Raw genomic sequence first — 23254 nt, 5'->3', positions numbered from 1 at the left:
CTGTCGTCTTAGGTGCCGTAAGCAGCTGCGGAGCCCAAGTTTGAAACAGCAGGTAAGTGATGAGTCTCAGCAGTTATGAGGGAGAGGGGTGTTGAGGAAGGGGACACTTCTGAGGTGTTGCATCGCAGTCTGAATTTTCTGAATTTTTCCAGCCACTGAAACAGACCGTGGCAAACGTAGTGACATCCATGGCGCCCACGTGTTCTTTTCCACTGAGGATGGGTTTTGTCCGCTCATCTGCCGAAAGCTAAGTGTTGGGACCGGTGGTCGGGAGAAGGGAAAAACGTTTGGAGTCACAGGAGACAATTTGAAGTTAGCTCAGAGGAGAGGGCTGTAGCGGGACATGCCCCTGGGAAGTAAAGGGAGAGGGTTTTTCCTCAGCGTCACCTGACCCTTTGCCGGGCAGGGCAGTTCCGACCCGTCTCCGTGTTCTCGCGAGCTTCGCATCATCTGCCTTCTTTGAGTCTCAACGTCGTCGCTGATCCTTTCACCCAAAGAGCCCACCTTCGGGGCCGGAGCGATCGCTCCGGTTCCCTGGTAGTTGTCACCTCCGTCTCTAGCCTACTGAGCTTCTCAAGCGTCCTCTTAGCAGCTTTGGCACTAACTTCTCATAAGGAGTTACGTTTCACTGTCGCATGCTATTGCTGTAGAGCCTTCTTTTCTTGGCATCATCAGTCTCCAGCTCATCTTGCACTAATAATCTTGGTTCCATCAGGTGAAACTGCTGGGCAGTTTCAACTTGTGTCTATGTTGTTGCTTCTATTGTCTTCTGTGTCACGGGGCTTTGTTATGTCCCGGTGCTTTAGCGGCAGTACTCTACTCGCATGCTTATTCCGGCATCTTTACCTCTTTGCTTCTTGAGACAGGAAGAAGTACCCAAGATGTTCTCATCCATCTTCCTTCTCAGTTTTGGTAGTGCCTTCTTTTCACGTGCCGTTCCCTTGGACTTCTAGCTGGAGCGTACCACAGTCTCCCCGTGTGACTGCAGTTAGTTCCGTCGCCTCAAAGTGTATCGTGCTTGAGAATTAATCTTCCAGAGACTCATCTCAAGCCCTCTCGTCATCTTTGCTTAGATTTGGTGCACAGCCCGTCTGTGTGCTACTTGCGGTCAGAGCCACCCTGTCCCGGCACGAGGAATCATGGTTAGATAGAACAGTCGTAAAACTTAACAGTTCATCTCTTGTCTATGGGCTTTTGGGTAGAAAATTTATGGGCCTGGCATGGGGATAACTCCTGGATGTCGGCCTCTCGTCGACCGCCTCACGTTGTCTCGCAGGTTCCTGAGGCAGCTTCGGATCTCCACCGTCACTGATGCTACCGATTTTTTCCCGGAATCTACCCTTCGACGTCAAGGAGCGGCAGCCGGAAGGTGCGTTGAAGCGTCTTCTTCAGGAGAGTGTTTTGACGAAGGGCTGCAGTCAGGGTCTATGCTGAAGAGCGTGTGACTGTCTGTAGCTGTCTGTGAGCGTGTGTTCGTCTGTCTGTTTGTGTCTGCCTGTGAGAATGTGGGCGGGGAATGGTTCTGACCTTGTGTGGATGATTTTTGCGTTTCAGGTTTTTTTCAAACCTAACCCTTCACCTCCAGGCGCCCTGGATTGGGGTGCCGCCTCCTAAAGTTGCAAACAGCGTGGGCTTTCTCCCAGACTGAAGCTGCCAGCAGCTGAGCCTCTGGCTGCCCTTGGAGTGCCAAAGGCCACCTTGAAACTGATATCGAGGAACTGGGTGGCTGTGTTTTGTTTCCCATGGAATAGGGCCGGCGTTAGCCTCTGGGTGCCGGTGGCCGGGAGTGGGCTCCTAAAATTGTGAACAGCACAGGATTTCTCCCAGACCAACGCTGCCAGGAACCCTGCCTCTGCCTGGCCTGGAGTGGTCCTGGATGGTCCCAGGGGACTGTGGGCTGTGTCCTTGGGGTTTCTGGAAGGTTCTCCGGTCTTGGAGTGACTTCGACTTCTTTTCTTCTCTGTTTCAGTGACTGGATCACTCCCAGGAGTCCCAGTTCCTTCCCACTGCTTTTATTAGGGGGTTTTTATGGGCCCCCAAATTCCCCAAGGCCCCTATAGGCCCTCCAAAACCCCTCCCAGTTCCCAGAGAGTTGCATAGGCCCCACCCAAGGCGTTTATAGGACCCCTAAAACCATCCAGGTCCTTGAGACGCCCTAGGAGCTCCTGAGGATTCCCCCTACCATGGGATGATTCTACCCGCGGTACTGTGTCATATGTGCCTCAGCATCTCCCAGTGCCTCACATCCCCTCCCAGCAACTCCAAAAGCCCCCAGTGTCTTGGGGACAGCTGTGAGGTAGGTGTGTCTCTCTCTCTTGTCCCCCATGCCCCTCCTGTGTCTCCGTATTGAAAGGAATGAGAAACTCGTCTTTACAAACAAGCTCTGGGCCTGCTGGTTGATGAAATTAGCACTGAGAGATAAACAACGAAAAAGGTCCCTTTATTCAAATAAAATACCAGGACTCCTCTGTCTCCTTTCTGGACATAAACCTCTGGTGTTTGTGGAGTAGTTTTCCTGACACTATGTCACCCTATGTCCGTCTCCTGTCTCCACCTCTCGCCCCGTGTCCACCCCAATCCCCTGCGGGAATTTCCCGTACCTCCCCACGGCCGCCGCGGCTGCGCGCACGCGCGGGGCGCGGAGCCTCCTCCATCTTTGCTGCCGTCCATGAGCGGCGTGAGCGAGGAGGGGGTGGGTCCAGTGGCTCTTAAAGGGGGCACGGCCCGGGGTGGGGCCCCCTCGGCGCGGAATGGAGCGCGGAGCGGCAGAGGAGGTTCGCGGGCGGCGGGGCGCGGGCGGAGAAGGCGGCGGGAGCGCATGGAGTCGCGGACGTTCCCCCTTCCGCCCCATCCGCTTTAAGGCCCGGCGGCGGGAACAGGCGGGGGGGGGGACGGGGGGGCCCGGGGGAAACGGCGGGAAGGGGGCGGGGCTTAAACGGGGCGAGGCTAAGAGGGGTGGGGCCTGGAAGCAGTGTGGGTGCCTCCCCGCCCCCCCTTGTGACCCCTCCTATGTCCCTTGCCCCCCTCCCCCCCCCCCCCCCATGACACCACTATGGAGCCAGAAGACCCTAATTCCTCACCCGATCCCCTGCCCATCCCCCCATGATGCTGCGCCACCCCTGTGTCCCCCCATCGTGTACCCTGTCACCCCCACAGGCACTTGCCCATATCCCTGTGTGTCCCCCCACGTCCTCCCTGAGCCCCCAGGATTCCCCACCCGTGCAACAGGGCCCTGTCCACGTCTGCTTCCCATGTTTGCCTGTCACCTCCGGACTCTCCTACGGAGCCGTGATACTCCAAATTCCCCGCCTGACCCCTCCAGGCTCAGACCACCCCTGTATTCCCCATCCCCCTCTAAACCCCCTGTGTCCCCCCAGCCCTTCCCAGTGGACTCGGCCCGCGGGGGTCGTCCGCGGGCCCCAGAGTGCGTCCGGCGCCAGAAGCGCCGGGAACTGGACGCACGGCGCAGCAAGTGCCGCATCCGCATCGGGGGGCACCTGGAGCGCTGGTGCCGCCTCAAGGAGCAGCTTGGATTCACCCTGCACTCCCAGTTGGCCCAGTTCCTCCTTGACAGGTCACTAGAGGGGCTTAAAAACGATTGAAACCTACCTCTCATGGGGAAAATTCAGGTTTTTGCTTGCTCACCTCTGTCTTCCCGTGCAGGTACAGCTCTCATGGCTGCACCTGGAGCCCAGGTATGTGCTTCCCTCCCAATTCCATGCTGGCATCCAGTAGTTTGGGTCCATAAGAAGTTCATGGTGGAGAGGGAGGATTCCCGTTGGGTTGGGTGCTGGAGAAGCACCTGGAGCTGCTCTTGAGTTTGCTCACCCCCCTGAGCACTAGGCAAATCCTCCCTGTGTTCCCTGTTTTTGCCATCCCCAGCTCATTTTTGGGAAGCTGTTTGACGGTTGCTCTTAACAAGGAGGAAGCCTAAGAGCCTGAGGAAGGTGGAGGGGGGCTTGCAGGTGTCCCAGCCCCCCCCCCCCCAAAATGCCATTATGGAGCTGTCTTTCACAGATTTCTTTGTTTCCCAGGAGAGCTGGAGCTGGAGCGGCTCCAGCCGGCTGCACTGCAGCGCCTGGTCGTGCTGTCCCATGGCCATGGCCAGGAGTGCGGCTTCGTGCCGGACATCCTGCTGCCAGCACCAGGCAGCTCAGCCCCGCTGGTTTGGGAGTGCGTAGCTGGGCACCGCTTCTCGTGGGGCGGCTCCGGGGTCCCCAACAGCCCCTCCAGTGACCCCCCGAGGGCGGCCCAGGGAGGCAGCCCCTCCCTGGATGCTGGACGCCGGCACTCGCTCCGTAGGGCCATGCCGGGCTCCAACAAGGCCGGAGTGGAGGGAGCGGCCGGGTCACCCCGTGGTGATGGGGATCGGGGCGAGGAGCTGGGAGATGGTGGTGACAGTGGTGGCACAGGTGAGCTCCTCCAGGTCATCTTTCCACCCTCAACTCCCTTTGATTCCCCACCTTCCGCCCCTCTCCCAGTTCTAGGGATTCAGTGACCACCATCCCACTGGGATCAAACGCTGCCCCAACCCTGTGGGCCTTTCCAACAGCCCCATACTTCGCAATTCTTCATCCTCCTCACCTCTCCCAGCCCTTCCTCACCACCCTCCTGTCCCCTTTCAGCCCACCAGGTGCCACCGGAACCGGGGCCTGTGGCAGCAGCTGGCGGGAGGTGAGTGGTGGCACCCACAAGCGTCCTCTGGTGAGGCCGATGGTTGCATTTGGCCCTGTCTGACCCATCCCTGGGTCCCCAGTGTTGGCCAATGTGACTGTCTGTGGTTGAGCCATCGTGGCAGAGTTGACCCAGGTCGCTGTCCAGCAGCGCCATCCCGGGGAAGGACGTAGAGCCAGGAGTTGAGCCCCGAGAGGAAGAGGAGGACGAGGACTTCGCCGAGGGTGATGACCTGGCCTACACCGATGACCTACATGATGAGAACTACCACCCGTCCCTGGACAGGTGGGAGCGCTGTGACGGAGCCTGCGGATCGGGATCGTGTGGGAGCCACTCCTCGGTGCCCACTGACACCGTATCGGTTCAGACCAATATTGCACTGGGAGGGTTTCAGGACTCACGTCTCTGCCACGTGCTTGTCCTGCTGCCCTGGAGGTGGGAATAGTGTCTGTGTGGTGCTAAAATAAGGTCTTTCTGGGGTCAAAGGGCACAGAATTTTGGGGAGGTATTTTCACTGTGTCTCACCTGGGGGAGGGTCTTTGCCACGTCCAACTAATGGCCAACCATGTCGTACCGTGTCCTGCCACGTCTACTAATGTCCTTCCACACCCAAACGATGTGCAGCCACGTCCAAACAACGTCCTTCCACGTCTAACCACGGCCTTCCGTGACCAACCCGTGTCTAATCCATGACCACCCCATGTCTAAACCATGTCCAACTAACTCATTTCCTACCACATCTAACCCATACCTCACCGCATCAACCAGCCAACCCCCTCAGCCACCCTGGTCTGTGCCCCCCACAGCGACTCAGAGCCACAGCAACACCAGAGCCAACCCAAGGCCCGCAAGAAGCCAATCAAGGAGGAGCAGCCCCTGCTCGAGCCGCCCCTGCCCAGCTCTGGCCCCTCAGAGAAGAGCGGACGGGTCAGGTGAGTCGTGGCAGCCACAGCGGTGAAGGGATGAGGGGAGGGGGTTCAGAGTCATCATCTTGGGAGTGTCCAGTCCTGTTGGCCATGGGGCAAGAACTGTGTGTCTCCAGTGGGGTTAACCCTCCTCATGACATTGTTGGCCATGGAGCAAGAGCTGCGTGTCCCCATGGGAGGGGGGTCAACCCTCCCTGTGACACCGTTGACCGCAGGGCAGAGCCGTGTTTCTTGGTCTCACTGGGTGTTGAGCGAGCAAAGGGGGGTCTGGCTCACCAACGTCGCTGCAGGGGCTTCATGAGCCTCGCGTCACCCACCCTGTCCCTCGTGGGGCCAGTCCAGGATGGTTGGGGAATGAGGAGAGGCTGCCGAGGCTGGGGCCGCCACGGAGGGCAGCAAAGACCCATTGAACCAGAACTGTGGTGGGCATTGAAGCCTCCACCAGACTGGAGATGGAACAGCCCAAAATCTATCAGCCCACCCCAATCTCCTCCACGGATGGATCTGCGGCTTCTCCAGCAGCTTTGGGGCCGAGTGTTGGGTTGCCAGCTCTCCTTTCCAGGCACATAAAATTCAATGTTTTGCACTAAAAAAGCTCTAATCAGCCCTCAGGGCTTCACTGGGGCTTTGCACAAGCATTAAGGGGACATTGGGTTGGGGCTCGGTCTGTGCACGGCCTCAGATCCGACGCACCTAGACACCTCACCTGGATGGATTTTCTTACGCTTTTGATACAATAAGGGGGTTAAATCCCCCCTTTTCCTTGGAATCAGCCGTAACTCCTTCATCTGTCTACTGAAAGACAGGCTCAGTGCCAATCCCATCCCAAAGCTTTCCCCAGGTGAGTGTTATGCCACTCCCTTATGGCTTTGATCGATCCCTTTGAGCGGCTCCTTTTGGATGCTGAACGCCCTCCCCTCTCCCGGCAGCTCTGGAACCTCCCCAGATGCAGCTGGAAGAGGGACCACCCTTCCTGGAGACCCAATCCCAGTGAAGGTAATGCTGGAATTTGCTCTTCCCCTCTCCCTGCCATCGCTGGGCATGCGGATCCCAGGCTCCCAAATCCAGTGTGAGGGTGGAAGAGTCCGGGTTGAATCGAGGCCATCCTTTTTGAGGCCAAAAGTGAATTAAATGTGGGGTTTGGTTTTTTTTCTGGTGCTTATTGGGTTCTGCCTGATTTCCACCCCAAATTCCAGGGTCCAGCCCTCCAAATATGTCCAACCTGGGGGCTGGTGGCTCTTTTGAGGCACCGGTGGGGATGGTGCCTCAAAAACTGCCTTGATTGTAGCTCTCCACCCCTTCCCCAAAGCCAAGCCTAAGCTTTGGGTCAGCGCTTTTTGGGCCGAGTTTGGCAACACGGATCGTATTTCTAATCTTTTGGTTAATTATCCCCCCTCTTTTGTCACAGCAAGTCAAAAATGGGAGATAAAATCCTGGCTTATGAGCAAAGGAGGAGCTTCCAGATGTCGAAGCATTCCTCCTCTTCTCCCTCCCCCAGGTAAAGCCACCCTGAGCTGATAAAACCTGTTTTTAAGAGATTTGGGACAAGCCCCAGGCTGAATCCATGCTTGGGCATTGGCATCTCTCACCATCCTGTTATTTCTCCTCCCCAAACCCTGCTTTAATCCACTTTTAATGGATCTTTCCTTAATTCCAGGGTGACAGCCAGGAATAGTTGTGGTTTCCAGGGAGCCATGGATGAATTATAGATCAAACCAGGCTGGGAGCCAATTTCAGTGTCCTGGGACACATCCAAACCATGTGAAAAGGGTTTTGTAACAAGCAATAAAGAATTTGTTCTTATTTTAATGCCTGAACGATGTGTTTGTTCCAGCGTGTCCTGCTCCCGTGGGGGAAAAATAGGAGAAATGCTGGCCCTGAGGATGATTTAATGTGGGATTTCCTCGGGAATCTTTTGGTTTCTTGGCTCTGGGCTTGGGGACAGCAAGGGGACACCACGGCCTGGCTCAAATGGCTCTTTCCTATTGCAGTTGCCGGCGGCGACCACGGGCAAGCGACAAGGATGTGGCTCAGATCGGCCCCAAGAGGATCAGGTACCTGGGAAAGGGGGGGGAGGGAAGGGGCCAGGGAAGTTTTCAGGCATTCCCAGGAAGAGGCGCTCAGCTCTTCCATGGGGGACAGGCAGGAAGCTCTGAAAGGGTTTATTTGCTTCATTTTAGATTTTATGGGTGGGAAAAAGGGAAGGTGGGTGAGGAGGAAGGAGCAGGGGCCAGATCCATATCCCACAGCTTTTCCAATCCTCCTCCTCCTTCCTGCCAATGACTTTTCCCATGTTTTCTCTGTCAGGAAGGCGGCAAAGCGCGAGATCCTCCTGTGCGACTTCGAGGGCTGCGGAAAAATCTTCTCCAACCGCCAGTACCTGAACGTGAGCGCCTGGAGGGACTGGCTCTTCCTGGAGCGCTGGGGAGCCTGGGTGGGGTGTCCTGGAGCTGGAATTGGGAGCTGATGGGTTTTTCCCCCGGCAGCACCACCAGAAGTACCAGCATGTGCACCAGAAAACCTTCACCTGCTCTGAGCCCACCTGTGGGAAATCCTTCAACTTCAAGAAGCACCTGAAGGAACACGAGAAGCTGCACAGTGGTGAGCAGGGCATTTCCACGGGAATCACGCCTCCTCCCCTATGGATTACACATTCCTGGACATCCTCCTGTAGGAGTTACAACTCCCCTGTATGGATCACACCTCCTTCCATAGGGATTACACCTCCCTTATGGCTCACACTTCTTATACGGATTCCACCCGCTCCCATTGGATTCTCACCTCCTGTACCCCCCTCCCCGCTGGGCCATGGCCAGCCGGTCCCAAATCCCCATCGCCAGGAACCATCGCTGTTGCCCTTTGCTCCCTGAATCTCTCCCTTATCATCTCCGTTCCCATGCTGGGAAGTCTCCCTGCTCCCAAAGCACATCCCGAGGGCCCGGAGGGTTTTTCCAGGCCGGATCAGCCTGATCCGTTTTCCTTTGCTCCCAGACAAGCGGGACTACATCTGCGAGTTCTGTGCGCGCTCCTTCCGCACCAGCAGCAATTTGATCATCCACCGACGGATCCACACTGGGGAGAAGCCGCTCCAGTAAGTCCCAGTCCCATTTCCGCCTTGCCAGTAAGTCGTAGTCCCATCCCTGCCCTTCCAGTAAATCCCAGTCCCGTTTCCACCTCTCCGGTAAGTCCCAGTCCCATCTCTACAGCTCTGCTCAGCCTCAGAGCCTCTTCCCACCCTTTTCAACCCAAAATCAGCTCCTCAACACATGGCATCCAGCCAAAAGCTGGGCTGGGATTTCTCACGAGGTTTCTGCCCTTGGAGCTGGCTGTGCCCAGATCCAGCAGCTCCAGCCTCAGCTCCAGGGCAGTGTTAAGTAGGCGCAGGTTAATGCAGAACGGAGGACTCCTGTCCAACGTGTTCATGCCAGGAGGGCGCTGGAGCTTCAACCCACAGCACATTCCAGCCCCGAGCACGGCAGGGCCAGTTCTCCCTGTGCCTCATCCCTGGGGTTTTTTACTCCTGCCGGGATCTCCCCCAGGTGTGAGATCTGCGGCTTCACCTGCCGCCAAAAAGCCTCCCTGAACTGGCACATGAGGAAACACGACGCCGACTCCTTCTACCAATTCCCGTGCGATGTCTGCGGGAAGAGGTTTGAAAAGAGGGACAACGTCACCGCCCACAAGAGCAAGAGCCATCCCAGGGGGCTCGAGGGACCACCCCAGCCCGAGGGAATCCAGCAGCACCCGGAGCCCCCTGGGCCAGTGGAACCCCTGGAGCTGCTTGGGGATGTCCTGGGCAGCGGGGGGGACACAGGGAGGACCCCACTGGAGTATGGGGGTGGGGATGTCGGGCAGGATCCAGGCACGCCCCAAGGCCGGGGGATGGGCGAGGGCGGGTCCTAGAGGGACCTGTCCCCCCAGTCTGGGGACTGGAGCAGGATCAGGGACGATGCTGGACCCTGCAGTGGCTCCAGGTGCCAAAATTACATGGGAGAGGCAAAACTTGGGAAAATCTCAGCTTTTCTGCCAATCCTGGGGCAAATCCATTTTTCTGCCAAATCCCAGCTTCCCTCGAGCCCAGCACTGTTGCCACAGGTGGATCCTCAGTAAAGACTTATTTTGGGTAAAAGTGGGATTTGGTGCCAGATTTTTATGGAAAAGAGACAGAAGAGTGATGTTTGGGCACAGGAAAAGGGCTTGGAGAGGGGGTGGAGACACCAAACACCCAGGAATTGGGGACCCAAACTGGGATGAGATGGAGCTCCCAGTGGGGCTGTGCCCCCAAACTGGGCTGAGAGGGAGTGCCCAGCTCCCAGAGTGGGAGCTCCCAGAGCTTCAAGCTTTTCCTTCAAACTTTATTTAATTTCCATTTAAAACTTGGATTTAAACCAGAATTTGAACTTACAGATATTTGGAAGCTCCAAGTTGGGACCAATTAGTGAATCCCAAGTGGCCACAAAAGCCCTCTGCGTTCCACCCCAGCAGTCTGGGGACAAGGGCACGTCCCTGTCTCCGTTCCCCCCGAGCAGGAGCAGCTTTTCCTCCTCCCCCAGCACCAAAAACCCCCAAATTATCGGGTTTTAGGGATTTTTTTGCACAGCAACATTTTATTTCCCCACTAACAGTGACAGGGCAAAGGACACGAACAGCAGCAGCGGGGAGGGCGCAAGGGGAGTGGGCAAGCGCAAGATCACACCTAGAACACGGACCCCCCAGCCCCCCCAAAACCCCCCAGCTGACCCTGGCCTGGGTTTGGGGTGACCCCAAATATCCATGGCCCCTTCCTGGGATCCTGGTGCTCTGGGGGCTCAGAGTTTGGGGAAGCAAGGGGGAGACAGGGGGATGAGGAGGGAAATAGGGGGGCAGTGAGGGAGATGAGGAGGCAAAGAGGGACATGGGGGGCATTGGGGGAGATGGGGGGCAAGGAGGGGGGGACAATGGGGGGAGTAAGGAGAGAAATGGGGGCAACAGGGGAGATTGGGGACGGTCACTCAGCAACAGCAGGACGGGCTCGGCCCTTTCCCCAGGGGAGGATAAGATGGCTAAAGATGACCTGGTGTCCAAACGGGGAGGGGGGGGAAGGGGGAGATGGGGGGACAGACCCCTCCTCTCCACACAGCATTCTTGGGAGGATGGGGCGGGCGGGAGGGTGGCACAAAGCTTTGGCTACGGTTCGAGGTGGGATGGGATCAGCCTCTCCCTGTTCCATGGGGCTCCAACTCCAAAGAAAAATACAAAATTAACTACAGCGGTGTTTAACCAGCAACAGGGAGGGGGTGCTCAAGCAGCCCCCCCCTCGCCAACCAATGCCCTTGAGGAAGATTTTGGGGGCAAAAAGACTCCAAACTTTGAATTGCAACGGGAAAAAATCCCCCCTTAATGGCCAAGGGCAGGATTTGGGGCATTTTGCTTGGAAGCAAAGGAAAACCTAAGGATGGCGGAGGAGAGGGGGCAACACCAGTGAGCTGGGCAGACTCAGTTGCAGAGGGACAGTGAGGAGCCCACATAGAAGAGCCAGAAAAACGGGAAGATCCTCTCGGAGAAGGCGGCAGTGAAGGTGAAGATGGGAGCCATGTTGTCGGCATTGTAAAATGCCACCCACCCGCCCTCATAGTCCAGGTACACCCCGATCTTGCGTGGCCGCTCACACAGGGACAGCGGCGTCTCAGGAGATGTGAACGCCTGGTACTGATCCCAATTTTTGCCCTTCCAGTTGAGCCCCACCGCCCAAATCCCCTCCTCGGGGGCGAAGTCGACCTTCTCCTTGCGGCGCACGGACTCGCGGGCGGCGCCCAGGACCCAGCTCTCCCCGTCTCCCACCTCCACTTCCCAGTAGTGGCGGCCAGCAGAGAAGCCCTCGGAGGCCAGGACGCAGAAGGCATAGTCAAAGCGTTTGGGATGAGCCGGCAGCTCCTGGGGAGCCCCGCGGAGCCGCACGCTCCGCTTGTCCTCCGACAGCACCAGGTAGGGGTTGGCCGTGTCGGGGTCCAGGGAGAGGTCGCCTGGAGGGGAAAAGGGAAGGAGTTACCTGTGGGAGTGGAGGGCTTGACTCAAGTGGCTGTGTCCCAAACCCACCAGGGAGGACAGAGGTGAGTCACCTGTGGAATCGTGGCGGGATTGAGCCATGGTTTGTGTCCCCAAACACAACAGGGACAACACAGGTGAGTCATTTGTGGGCTCATTCTACCACCTGTCTGGGGACTGACCCATTCTCTCTCTGTCCCAAACCCAATGGGGACAACACAGATGAGACACCTCTGGGATCATTGTCCCACCTGTGTTGGAACTGATCCATTGTCTGTGTCCCAAACCTGAGGGGAAGGACACAGGTGAGTCACCTGTAGCATCTTGAAGAGCCCACACAGAACCCAAGCCCAACAATTCCAACCATTGGAAAAGGGAGGCTAGAGCTCCCATAACCCCTAATCCCGGCAAATTCCCACATTATCTCTTGGAAAAGGGAAGTCACGGCCCCAAATTCCAGCCAATTCCATGCAAACCCCTGGAAAAGGGAAGTCTTATCCCAATCCTGACAGCCTCACCTGTGTCATTCTCCAGCTCGAAGCGCAGGTTTTCTGCGGGAAGAGAAGGAAGAAGTTGAGCCCCCAGAACTGCCCAAGCCATGGGAATGATCCCTACTCCACACATCCACACTCAAATCCCAGGGAAATCACTGCTCCCCCACCTTTTCCCTGGGATGAGCCAATGCTCAAACAACCCAGAGCTCTCCCAGTCAGCCGAGGGGGGGGAAGTAAGAGCCAGGTTCCGTCCCAGCCCTGATTTTGGTGGACTTCCACACGGGATCCTGGCTGGGAAGCAGTGATTTTTTCCAGGAAGGCTCTTGTCAGGCTCACCCTTGAATTCCAGCAGCACTTCCTTGAGCACCGCACTCTTCTGGGAAAAGCTCTTCAGCTTCTTCTCCAGCTCGGAAAAGCCAGGCTCGGGCTTGAGGAACATCCAGCTCTCTAGGCTGCAGAGACACGGGAGTCAGGGACCCAAAATCAGGGAATTCCCCCTAGGAAGGGTTGGAACACCAGCTCCGCCTGCAGCCAGAGCCTCCCAGTTCACCCAGTTCACTCACCTGCTACCAGCCGGGACGACACTCTGGAAGAGGAAAAAACCCAAGCAATTTGTTAGGATCAGCATCTCTCCTACCTCAGAGATCTCAAAATCCTCCCCAAAAACAGGGAGGACCCCATGAAGGGACTTTTATCCCTATAAAGACATTTTTGTTTCCATAAATGGAACTTTTAACCCCATTAATAAGAATTTTTCCCCCAATAAATGGAAATATTTTGCCCCATAAATGGAACCTTTTATACCTTTTTTCACCCCATAAACAGGATGTTTTTGTGCCTATAAATGGAATTTTCATCCCCACAAACAGGTTTTGTCCCTATAATTAGGATATTTTTGCCCAATAGAGGGGATTTCTGTGTCCATGAAGAAGAATTTTTCGATGGAGACACATAACAGGAGCCCCACCTCGCCAGATGTGTTCCCTGTCCCGCTGTCCCCGCCTTGCTCTGCCAGGAGCTTGTCCAGCTGGGCAATGTCCTCAGCCAGCCGGGCCACACTCTCATCCCTCCGGCGCCCGATGTCCCTCTCCAGCTCTTCCAGCCGGGAGAGCAGGAGCTGCTCCTTCTCCTCCAGGAACACCCGCAGCTCCTTGCACTCAGCCACAATCTTCTGCCGCTCCACCTCCGTCTGCTTCTGCAATTCCACAGGGAAGATCCCCATGAGGCCATGGAGCTCAGGGAATCATCCCCAAGTGAGAGAATCTCTGAAGGCTGGGATTCCCACGGGGAGGGGGAATCCCCCAGGTGGGACCAAATTCCCACAGCCAGGAAATCCCTAGCTGAGACTGAACCCTCCTGGACGGGGGTCTCAGGGAACCCCCAAGCGAGGATGGACCCTCCTGGATGGGGGCTCCGGGGACCCCCTGCACTCACCAGCAGCTCCTCGCTCTGCCGCTCCCGCTCGGCCTTGGCCTCTTCACGCCCTTTCCTCAGGGAGCTCAAGTGCTCCTGGGGCACCTCCTGGAAGCAGAACAAGGAGATCAGTTGGGAATTCTTCCTGTGGGTGATGAGGAGGGAAGGGCTGCTGCTGCTAAAATGGCCAAATCTGCCCAATCTGAGGATTTTTTTGGAGCTGGAACCAGCAGCTGCCCTGCTCCCCACAACCCTAACCTCAGACTATGCAAAAAACCCCAGAATTCACCCCAACCGGCCCAAAAACCGGAAAAGAACCCCAATCAATTAATTTTAGCTGCCTGTGAGGAAACAAACGCTCCAGTCCCATGCCCGTCCTCATCCCAGGATCACCTTCCCCATTTCCCCTCCTCGAGGTGCCCCAAAATTGGGCTGGAACCACCCCCCCCCCGGTTTGCTGCCTCCAAACTCCTCATTAAATTAAGAATTAATTATTAATTAATTAACCTCATCCTCATTTAAGTAGTTTGACCTCCATGGAGGGCAGAGAAGCCCCAGCAACACCATGCAAACAGCAACTGGGCTTGGGGCAAATAAACCCACTTATTTTGTAACTAAAACCCAAAATACAAGGATTTTGACCGTTAAGAGCCAGGAGTTGCTGCCTTTGGAATTTTTCCATGAGATCAGAGCATGTATCAGGAAAAAAATGAGGTGGGGGGAGCTCAGCAACAACTAATTATTAAGAACTCATAAAAGCAGGTTAACGAGGGAGAAAAAGTCCCAAGGGAGCGGCAGCCTGGATCTGCCTAAGGACATTTGTGTCCTAAATAAAAGGGCAAAGTCCCAGATTTGGGGCAGGGGGACAGCGCCAGCGGCCCCGGAAGAGGAACCACGGAGAGTTCCGGGACAAAATCCCATATAAAAGGATTTAATAACCACAATCATTAATATGTGGTGGTTAATGATCCCACAATCCCCTTCCCTGATCCTTCGGGATCGTGCTGGTGCCACCCTCCTCCTGCTGCCACTGCGCAGCGACACCGGCTCCGTCCGGCATCTTGGATCCCTCTGGATCCGCTGCTCCTGGCTGGAATAGCGAGGCCTGGCAGCCCACATCGAGCCCTTGAGCTTTTAATTACTAATTAATCCCCACTGTGATCACGACACGCGACTTGGGGAGGTCCCAGCGCCGCCGGGGGGGCTCCATTTTCGCTCTGCGTCACTCCCCAAGGGCCTTGGAGTTGGGGGGGGAACGGAGGGGGCGGGGGGAGAACAGGCGGCTCCTGGAGGAGGTCCTGCGCCACTTCCAGCCTGGGTCGGGATCGGAGCGGGAGGATACATCACCCGCTGCTCCCCTCCTTCTCAGGCTCCAGCTCGCTCCTGTCCCGGGAAGGGGGAGCGGTGGATTTTGGGGGGACTGGTGGGATTTTGCACAATCACCCCCACACTGACGTGCCCCCTTTCCCCCCAGACACCCTTTCCCAGTGTCCTCCCAGTTCAAACCAGTTCGATCTCGCACCGGGAACACCCTCTGCTCACTGCACCCTACCCCGAGCTGTCCCTGTTTTGGGGCGATTCAGTTCCTTCTGCACTCCAAATCCTGGGAGCAGCGCCCAGTTGGGGAGGGGCTCCCCCGTGACCTCCACACGGCCTGGAGGGGCCCTTAACTGCCTCCCAATATCCCCGAATGAAGCCGGGGAACACATCGGCGGGGTCCCGACTGCACCCCACACGTGGGGGGGAACTGAGGGCTCATTTCTGTACTCCCCTGTGGAACTGGGGGTTCCCACTGCACCCAAAAGGCGCTTCCCCCCAGAGAGGTGCGGTCCCTGGTGCATCCCCCCCCCGTGAGATCTCCTTGTGCACCCCCAATTAGGGGTGGGGGTGTTTCCGATCTCCTCCCCGCTTACTGCATCCCCCATTTCTTAGGAGGGGGTCCTGCACCCCAAAAGAGACCCCGGGAGGGGCGGGGTCTTCACTGCCCCCCAACACCCCGGGAGGGGTCGCAGCGCTCTCCCTCTCCGGGGAAGGGGTCCCGATGCCCGCCGCCCCCTCAAGCGGGGCGTCCTCGCTGTCCTCCCTCCAAGCCGGGCGCTGTGCGGGGCGGGGTCCCGGGGGTCCCGGCACTGACCTCCGCGGCGTGGGCCGCCTCCTCGGCGGGCAGCACAGTGTGGGCGCGGTGCTCGCGGGACAGGTGACACACGACACACACAGCACGTCGGTCCTGCACGCAGTAAAGCCGCAGCGGCTCCCCGTGGCGCGGGCAGCGCGGCGGCCCCGGCGGGCCGGACGGGGCGGCCGCGGGCAGCGGCGGCGCGGGCGCGGGTGGCCCTGGCGGCGGCTCGGCGGGGCCCCGGCGGCAGCCCCAGCTGGCGGACGATATGCACGATGTTGCCAAGGGAGCGGTTTGGGCGGAAGAGGCGCTGCGGGACCGGCTCGCGGCACTGCGGGCAGCAGAGGCGCCGTGCCGAGTCCTCCCAGCACTGGGTCACGCAGGCGCGGCAGAAGTTGTGCCCGCACTCGGCCACCAGCACCGGGTCATTGAAGTACTCCAGGCACACGGGGCACGTCAGCTCGTCCTGCAGGCTCCGCGCCGCGCTGCAGGGCGCAGGGGGCGCGGCGGGGGCGCGGGCGGCGCCTCCATGGCGGCCGCGGCCCCGGCGGCGGCCCCGGTCGTGGCGCCGGTGACGGAAAGCGGCTCTCTAAACTCTGCGCGTCCGCTCCGCGCGCACCGCCGCCCGACTGACGGCCGAGGGGCGGAGCCGCGCCTGCGCGGGGAGAACGTGCGGGGCTGCGCCTGCGCAGGAGGAGAAGGGGGCGCGGTTTGCCCTGCGCGGAAGGGGGTGGGCGTGGTCATATGGAATAACTGGGACATAAAAGGGCGTGGCCATGTGGAATAGCGGAGCGAGGGGTGGGGGTTAGGTGGTGGTGGTGGTGGTGGTGGTGGTGGTGGTGGTGGTGGTGGTGGTGGTGGTGGTGGTGGTGGTGGTGGTGGTGAGTGGGGGTGCGGCTAGGCTTGCGCAGGAGATTACAAGGCCGCGACGGCCGCCCCCCACGGGTCGCGTGGAGCGCAGGGGGCGATGCCCATAAGGCCCCATGGGAGGGGCCTGGGGGCCACTGTGGGGGTGGGGGAGTTGGGGTCCCTATAGGATTTGAGAAGGGGTATCGGAGTCTGTGAGGTACTGGGAGAGGGGAGGGGTCCCCTACCGGTTGCTCAGACAGGGGAGCTCCCTATAGGGTGCAGGAGGAGGTTGGATGTCTCAGTCCCAGTAGAACAGGTGAGGTGTCTATCGGGGTCTATAGAATATTTTTGCGGGTCCATCTCTATGGAATTCGGAGGGGTGTATCGGAGTTTATAGGTTTTTTTATAATCCTGTAGGATTAAGGTGGGTGTATCAGGTTGTATAGGATGACTTTGGGGAATTCCTGTAGGATTGAGGGGGTTTACCGGGGTCTATAGGATGTTTTTTTCGGTCGCTGTAGGGTTGGGGGGGCAGAGGGGTTGTTCGGAGGTGTATAGGCTGCTGGGAGGGGAAACCCTATAGGTTTTAGAAAGATCCCTGACAGTAGGGGGGGGGCGGGGGGCTGCAGAGGGCCCTATGGTTATTTTCAGGGTCTTCATAGGATGTTGGGGGCTTCCTGGCATGAGGGGGTGAGAGTGGAGCTTTTTTGGGGTGGTTTTCACAGCATCAGCCTCTCTGCCATGTCCCCAGGAGTGTCACAGATCCACTCCAGGAACCTGAATTCAGGGAAAAATTACTCAAAACCTCCAGATGGACAAAAACGACCCCAAAACCACCTAGCGCACACTCGTCAGCCCTCTCCTTTTCAGTCGGGATTTAGAGATTAACATCCCTACTGGGAACAATCCCTCCTGCATGAGACACATGGAGGACACAACAGCTTTTCTTTACGTTTCCTCACTGTCTGTGATGAGATTGGCTTTGGGGAGGAAATATTTTGTTACCGCAGGGTCGGGGAAGGCAGAAATTTGGGTTAAAAATGGTTAATTTGGGGTCAGAAGCGGAGCTGCCCTCTTCCGAAATGGCGGCCTCGCCTTCAGGTAGGGCGTGAGGGAAAATGGCCGCGGCCTCCCCTTCCCCATTGCTGCCCGGGCGGCCCGGCTCAAGATGGCGCCTGCCGCCTGAAGCCTTAGGCACCATCTTGGGTGAGGGCAGCCAACCGCCGTTGCCCATGCCGACGTGCCCTGTCGGATGGCAAAGCCCGCAAAACGCCCGCCCCGGGGGGAAACGGCGTTTTGGGCTCCAAACTCCTCTTGGGGGGGGGGGGGGGGGAGTCTTAGTATATTTGAGGGGGTGCTCCTTGATGTCGCGACATGCCCCCATTGACAGAAGACTCCCTTTTTACCCTCAAAATCTGCCCCTTTTCCTGCTGCGAAGGGTCACGGCAGCCGCCGCAATGGGGGGTCCTGTGGCCCCGCAGCCCCTTCCCCTCAGCCCACACTGGTTAAAACACTCCCAGTACCTCCCCCGCTCCAAATTTAGGGCGTTTTTGTCCCAAAATGATCCTTGATGTGTTTAGCACCAGTAAATTTAGAGGGTCACTCCGCAGCCCCCACAAGCAAAGTGACGCTGGGGCTCATCCCCATCCCACAGAGAGGCGGAGAATCCCAAAACTGCTTTTTTTTTTTTTTTTTCACATTTTGAGGAAAACAACACCCCACCAGGACATTAGTGAGCATTTTTTTCTCTGTGCAAAGTGGTTTTTTTTTTAAATTTCCGCCCAGACCCGCTGCTCTTGCCGCCAGAGGGCCCCGGCCATTGTGCACAGCACTTTTTCTCCCCTCTTCCCCCCCAACCCCCCCCCCCCCCCCGCCTTTTTTTTATTAATTCCTTCTTTCCTTCCTTCCTTCCTTCCTTTTTTAAACTCTTATCGTTTAGGATATCGGGGGGACGGGGCTCAATCCGCTCACCCACGTGCGCGTCCCCACTTTTTTGGGGAAAAAGGGGCTTTTTTTTGGAAAGTAAAGGGACGGGGGTGGGGCGGGCGCCTTTGCCGACAGCACCTCCCGAGCCGGAGAGCCGGACCTGCAGGTAACAGGGAGATTCGCGTTGGGATGCGGAAAAAAAGGCAGAAAATGGCTTGTTTTTTCCCCATCCCCGTCCTTCCATCCTCCATCCTTCCCTCAGGGTCCTGGATTCCCTCCCCTCCCCCCCCCCCCTTCCAGTCCCAGGGAAGAGGGAAAATGATAAAAAAAAACCCAAGACCTCCCCACCCCCCACCCCAAAATCCACCCCGTTGTCCTTTCACCTCGGTGGGGTTCCTTCGGATGTGGGCGATCCCTTTATTTCCATTTATTTTAGTAGGATGGCAAAACACCGAGGAATAAATGAAGCAGGATGAGATGCTGGTGGGGGCTCCAAAATAAATAAAAATAAAGGGAAAAATAGCAGGAGGGATCCGTGCTGGAAATCGGCCGTTTATGCCCAGCATCAGTAAGTCGCTCAGAACCTGCAAATCCACCCTTTTCCCAACCCGTCCTCCAGGATTTAAATTAATAAAAATGAAATGAGTAATTCGGATCCTTACGGACCCGCTGCTTCCCGAGGAGGATGAGGAAGGACGGGGGGAGCAAGCGGAATTTGCTTTTCCGTGATTTTTGTAAAGGAAAGCATCAAAGACTCTTCCTACAGCTGGCAAAACTCCAGGTTTTCCCCTAACGCTCAGGGGATAATGGGGAAATAACGGGGTGATTTATCGTTTTTGGGCAGGAGGAGTGATTGCTGGGGGGGGTTGGGGATGATTGTGACGGGATTCTCTGGGAAGAGATTCCTAGACTCTGGGGATGAGCACCCAGTGTTTGGTGCATTGGGAATGAGCTGTGTGGGTAAAATTTGCGTGAAAATGAATTTTAGGGTCCAGATCTCTCAGCATAGCCTTGTCTGCAGATGACAGAAACTTGTTCTTCCTGGAAGGGGTTTTATCCCTTTTCAGTTACTTTTTAAGGAATCTTTGCATTTCTGTTCTCCCTTTCTGCTTCTTCCTGCCTATTAATTTTTGGAAAAAAGGAAAATTCCTGAGGCAGTAGGGGCAAAAGGTTGGAATTTCCTGCAGCACTGTGGGGGGAAGGATGGAGGGGTTTGTTTACCACCTGTCCCACGCCGTGATCCAACTTGGCCACGCCGTTGCCTTATTAGGGAATAATTATGCATTAAATTTTCAGTGCTTAATCCTCTCTTCTGGGTTCCCACAGCCCGGCCATGGAGCCCTGTGTGGTGCTGGACCCACGACAGAGAGCTCTGTATCGCAACGTGATGCAGGAGAGCTACGAGACACTCATGGCACTGGGTGAGGAGCCCACCCCTTCCTGGTGGAAAATTTGGGGGTGGGATGGATGATTCACCTTGTTGGAATGCAAGGGGTGCAGGGCAGGGCAGCACCTACAAATCCCCCTTTTCCCAACCTGTCCTCTGGGAATAATAATAAATGAACGATTGGGATCCTCACCCACTTGCTGCTCCCCAAGGAAGATGAGGAAAGGCAGGGGGAGCAGTGGGAATCAACTTCTCCATTATTTTCTGGCAGACGACAGCACTAAACCCTCTTACTACAGTTGGGAAAACTCTGGTTTTCCCCACAAACTCAAGCTCCGGGGATGAAAAATTATGTTTTCCAGAATTCCCCATTTCCAAGCCTGACCTCCTGTCCCGCCTGGACCACGGGGAGGAACCGACAGCCCTGGATCTCCACATATCCCAGGATACCCCAGCTGCAGGTGAGGCTCCAATTCTGCTCCTGCACGTGCAGGAGGGGGTTTTATGCTGCCCATCCTTCCCTAAAACAGGTGGAATAAAAAGCAGAAGGGTTCCTTTCCCCTTCGCCTTCCTTTTCCCACCACCTTCCCATGTTCCCAGCCCCAGAATTACCCAACAAGTTGTATCTGTTCAAAAAGGAGCCTGTGGAGCAGTGGGAAAAAATGCTGAGAAGGGATTTAATCCATGAAATAGGTAATGGATAATGGGCAAACTCTGGGTTAGAAAAACAGATTAAAAGTTTAGGACACTACTCTCAGACCTGGAGGAGGCACTTCCTCCTGGAGACCCTCCTGGAACTTTCTCCGGGAAGTTCCTCCTGGAGGAGGAACTTAACAAAACCTGGGAGAGAAATTTGTTGTTGAGAACTGAACACCAGGAATGCAGAATTTATAAAGTACAAAGACACATCGCATAAAACAGAGATGTTCATTCTGGGAAAAAAGGTAATAAAAAGGCAGAAAATGTGGATAATCGGCGTGAGAAGAGAGAAATAAAAAACTAATTGAAGATAGAATGTTAATTAATTAAGAGAACTACATAACTTGTGAGGCAATGAGTGCTAATTCCTTTTTCTGCTAAAATATGTAAATCGTTCAAAGTTTTGATACTTTTGGTGGAGTGATCCCAAAGTACCTTCGGCGTTGAACAAAGGAATGTCGAATAAAGGAATGTTTCCAACCCAGCACATTCACTGGGGACTTTGTTTCTTGGTTTTTCTTTGTGTCTGGCTGTCTTTGCCTACAGAGCATGGAGCAGGAGCAGGGCAGGAAGCACCTCAGGAAGAACCTGCTGAGGAAAAGCCCAACACAGACAAGAAGCACCCTCAGCTCTCCGCAAGCTGGAGCGAGAACCACGCTGCCAACACCTGCGGCGAGTGTGGGAAGACCTTCAGCCACAAATCAGCCCTAGTGAAGCACCGGAAAATCCACACTGGCGACCGCCCACACACATGTCCTGACTGCGGGAAGGGCTTCATCCAGCGCTCCGACCTCACCATCCACCGGCGCGTGCACACAGGTGAGCGGCCCTACGGCTGCCCCGAGTGCGGGCGCCGCTTCAGCGTCAGCTCCTCGCTGCTCACGCACCGGCGCACGCACGTGCCCGGCACCACTCAGCCTGACCGCTGCCCTCAGTGCGGCCGCAGCTTTGCTGACGCTGCAGCGCTGGCCCGGCACCAGAAGAGCCACCTGGGCGGGAAGCCCTTCGAGTGTGGCGTGTGCGGCAAGGCCTTCGCCTGGAGCTCCCACCTGGAGCGGCACCGCCGCATTCACACCGGGGAGAAGCCCTTCCAGTGCACGGAGTGTGGGCGGGCCTTCGCCTGGAACTCCCACCTCGACCGCCACATGCGCACCCACGTCACCACCATCGCCGCCGGGGATGAGGAGGGTGTGGAGGCAGAAGAGGAGCCACCGCCGGCCCCGCGGAAATGTGCCGACTGCGGGAAGCGCCTCAACCACCAGACAGACCCACAGCGCTTTAAGCACAAGGGCACGCAGACCCCGCTGGCTGTCGCCGGCGCTGACCTTGCGCCACAGCCCCACTGCTGCGAGCAATGCGGGAAGTACTTCAGCCACAGCTCGGGCCTGCTCAAGCACCGACACGTGCACAGCTCCGAGCGGCTGCACCCCTGCCTGGACTGCTCACGCCGCTTCCGCTGCAGCGCAGCCCTGGCCAAGCACCGGCGCAGCCACGCACAGCCGTCCAACAACACTGACAATGCCACGCCAGCCACAGAGGAAGCAGCCAAACCGTACCCGTGCGGGGCGTGCGGGAAGAGCTTCGGGTGGGTGTCACACCTGGAGCGGCACCGCCGCGTGCACACTGGGGAGAAGCCGTTCCGCTGCGGAGAGTGCGGGCGCGGCTTCGCTGTGAGCTCCCACCTGGAGCGGCACCGGCGGGTGCACACGGGCGAGCGACCCTTCCATTGCGGCGACTGTGGCAAGAGCTTCGCCGTCAGCTCCACGCTAGTGGCACACCTGCGCACCCATGGCGCTCAGCCCGGCCAACCCCATGCCTGCCCCGAGTGCGGGAAGGGTTTTGGCTCACCGGCCGGGCTGGAGCGGCACCGGCGGCTGCATCGCGGCGAGAAGCCGTATCAGTGTGGGCTCTGCGGGAAGGGCTTCTCCTGGAGCTCCCACTACGACCGGCACCGGCTCACACACACTGGGGAGAAGCCCTTCTCCTGCGCCCACTGCGGGAAGTGCTTTGGCCGCAGCTCCCACCGCAACCGACACCAACGTGCCCATGCCCAGCGCGGCCCCGAAAAGCGCCACGTGTGCCCTGATTGTGGCAAAGCCTTCAGCCTTGGCACGGCCCTGGCGGCCCATCAGCGCCTGCATGGTGCCGGTGCCCGCAGCCCCCTGTCCCTGCTGCCACCCGCATGGTGGGAGGGTGAACAACGAGGGGGGACAGCCACACCCCCTGAGCTGTGGCCAGAGGATCCCAGCTCTGCTTTCCAGAAGCATTCCATGCCTTCCTCCTCTGCAGCGCCCAGGGGCTGGGCAGTCAAAGCTCTCCTGCCCCTCACTGGGGCATGGAGGCCTGGGCAGGGGGACACCCTGCAAAGTGATGCCGCAACCCTGCCAGAGCCCTGGGTGTCCCTTCCTCCTACCAGCTCCTGAGGTGGGACTGGGGTGCTCAGAGTCCTCCTCTAGTTTTGGGGACACCCCATGGAGAGTGGTCTGTGCTCCTGCCCCAGGATGGGAAAGGGTTTGGGGGCCCAGGATACCCCAGAATGAGGGTCAGGGTGGGGATGGGGGGTGAAGCAGTGGGAAGGGGGCACAGGGAGGGGCAGCCATGCCTGCCAAAGGGGTTTTGGGGGGAGACGGAGAGGAGGGATGGGGGAGGCTGAGGGTGGATTTGGGGAAAGGCGGATGATCATTTGGGGTGGTGGGGAGACACTTTTCCCTATAACCCTCCTCATCCTCTGCCCTACTATTAGGGG

At 57.5% G+C, this 23254-nt stretch overlaps 3 protein-coding genes across 9 annotated transcripts; 2 read left to right on the top strand and 1 right to left on the bottom strand.

Annotated features, from left to right (window-relative positions):
- Nucleotides 1-4: 4 nt before the first annotated feature.
- Nucleotides 5-10455, top strand: LOC120412143 (zinc finger protein 692-like). Of its 4 annotated transcripts, none has more exons than XM_039572486.1 (14): nt 5-52; nt 153-1369; nt 1970-2296; nt 3378-3574; nt 3664-3695; nt 4035-4412; nt 4626-4674; nt 4822-4959; nt 5481-5606; nt 7592-7654; nt 7908-7986; nt 8087-8201; nt 8592-8691; nt 9140-10455. In XM_039572486.1, the coding sequence occupies exons 3-14, from the start codon at nt 2189-2191 to the stop codon at nt 9501-9503; spliced, it is 1749 nt and encodes a 582-aa protein (XP_039428420.1). In that variant the 5' UTR covers nt 5-52; nt 153-1369; nt 1970-2188; the 3' UTR covers nt 9504-10455. The 4 variants fall into 4 exon arrangements, with proteins under 4 accessions (XP_039428420.1, XP_039428419.1, XP_039428421.1 ...); XM_039572485.1 differs by having other exon boundaries at nt 1555-2296; XM_039572487.1 differs by having other exon boundaries at nt 7-52; nt 153-2296; nt 4825-4959.
- Nucleotides 9938-16193, bottom strand: LOC120412145 (E3 ubiquitin-protein ligase TRIM7-like). The gene is given in 9 exon segments (XM_039572491.1): nt 9938-11602; nt 12143-12175; nt 12455-12570; nt 12682-12704; nt 13086-13313; nt 13553-13639; nt 15666-15887; nt 15889-16154; nt 16157-16193. Coding segments are annotated over 9 exon segments (1524 nt in total). The 5' UTR covers nt 16179-16193; the 3' UTR covers nt 9938-11075.
- Nucleotides 16194-16667: 474 nt separating this feature from the next.
- Nucleotides 16668-23066, top strand: LOC120412142 (zinc finger protein 250-like). Of its 4 annotated transcripts, none has more exons than XM_039572482.1 (5): nt 18350-18588; nt 18862-18990; nt 19749-19843; nt 20172-20270; nt 21055-23066. In XM_039572482.1, exons 3-5 carry the CDS (start codon nt 19756-19758, stop codon nt 22929-22931), a joined length of 2064 nt encoding a protein of 687 aa, XP_039428416.1. In that variant the 5' UTR covers nt 18350-18588; nt 18862-18990; nt 19749-19755; the 3' UTR covers nt 22932-23066. The 4 variants fall into 4 exon arrangements, with proteins under 4 accessions (XP_039428418.1, XP_039428417.1, XP_039428416.1 ...); XM_039572481.1 differs by having other exon boundaries at nt 18859-18990; XM_039572484.1 differs by lacking the exons at nt 18350-18588; nt 18862-18990 and adding an exon at nt 16668-16812.
- Nucleotides 23067-23254: the final 188 nt, after the last annotated feature.

Source organism: Corvus cornix, unplaced genomic scaffold, assembly GCF_000738735.6.
Source record: "Corvus cornix cornix isolate S_Up_H32 unplaced genomic scaffold, ASM73873v5 scaffold16, whole genome shotgun sequence".
Lineage (NCBI taxonomy): Eukaryota > Metazoa > Chordata > Aves > Passeriformes > Corvidae > Corvus > Corvus cornix.
Note: the sequence above shows the minus strand (reverse complement) of the source record. Positions and strands in the feature narration are given on the sequence as shown.

What these genes read in the sequence shown, in the direction of transcription:
- LOC120412142 (XM_039572484.1), top strand. Translation starts at nt 19,756, where the DNA reads ATGGAGCCCTGTGTGGTGCTGGACCCACGACAGAGAGCTCTGTATCGC. An exon ending in CGAGACACTCATGGCACTGG is followed by an intron (nt 19,844 to 20,171) that starts GTGAGGAGCCCA and finishes TATGTTTTCCAG; the next exon opens with AATTCCCCATTTCCAAGCCT. An exon ending in CCAGGATACCCCAGCTGCAG is followed by an intron (nt 20,271 to 21,054) that starts GTGAGGCTCCAA and finishes CTTTGCCTACAG; the next exon opens with AGCATGGAGCAGGAGCAGGG.
- LOC120412143 (XM_039572486.1), top strand. Translation starts at nt 2,189, where the DNA reads ATGATTCTACCCGCGGTACTGTGTCATATGTGCCTCAGCATCTCCCAG. An exon ending in TGGTGACAGTGGTGGCACAG is followed by an intron (nt 4,413 to 4,625) that starts GTGAGCTCCTCC and finishes GTCCCCTTTCAG; the next exon opens with CCCACCAGGTGCCACCGGAA. An exon ending in TACCACCCGTCCCTGGACAG is followed by an intron (nt 4,960 to 5,480) that starts GTGGGAGCGCTG and finishes TGCCCCCCACAG; the next exon opens with CGACTCAGAGCCACAGCAAC.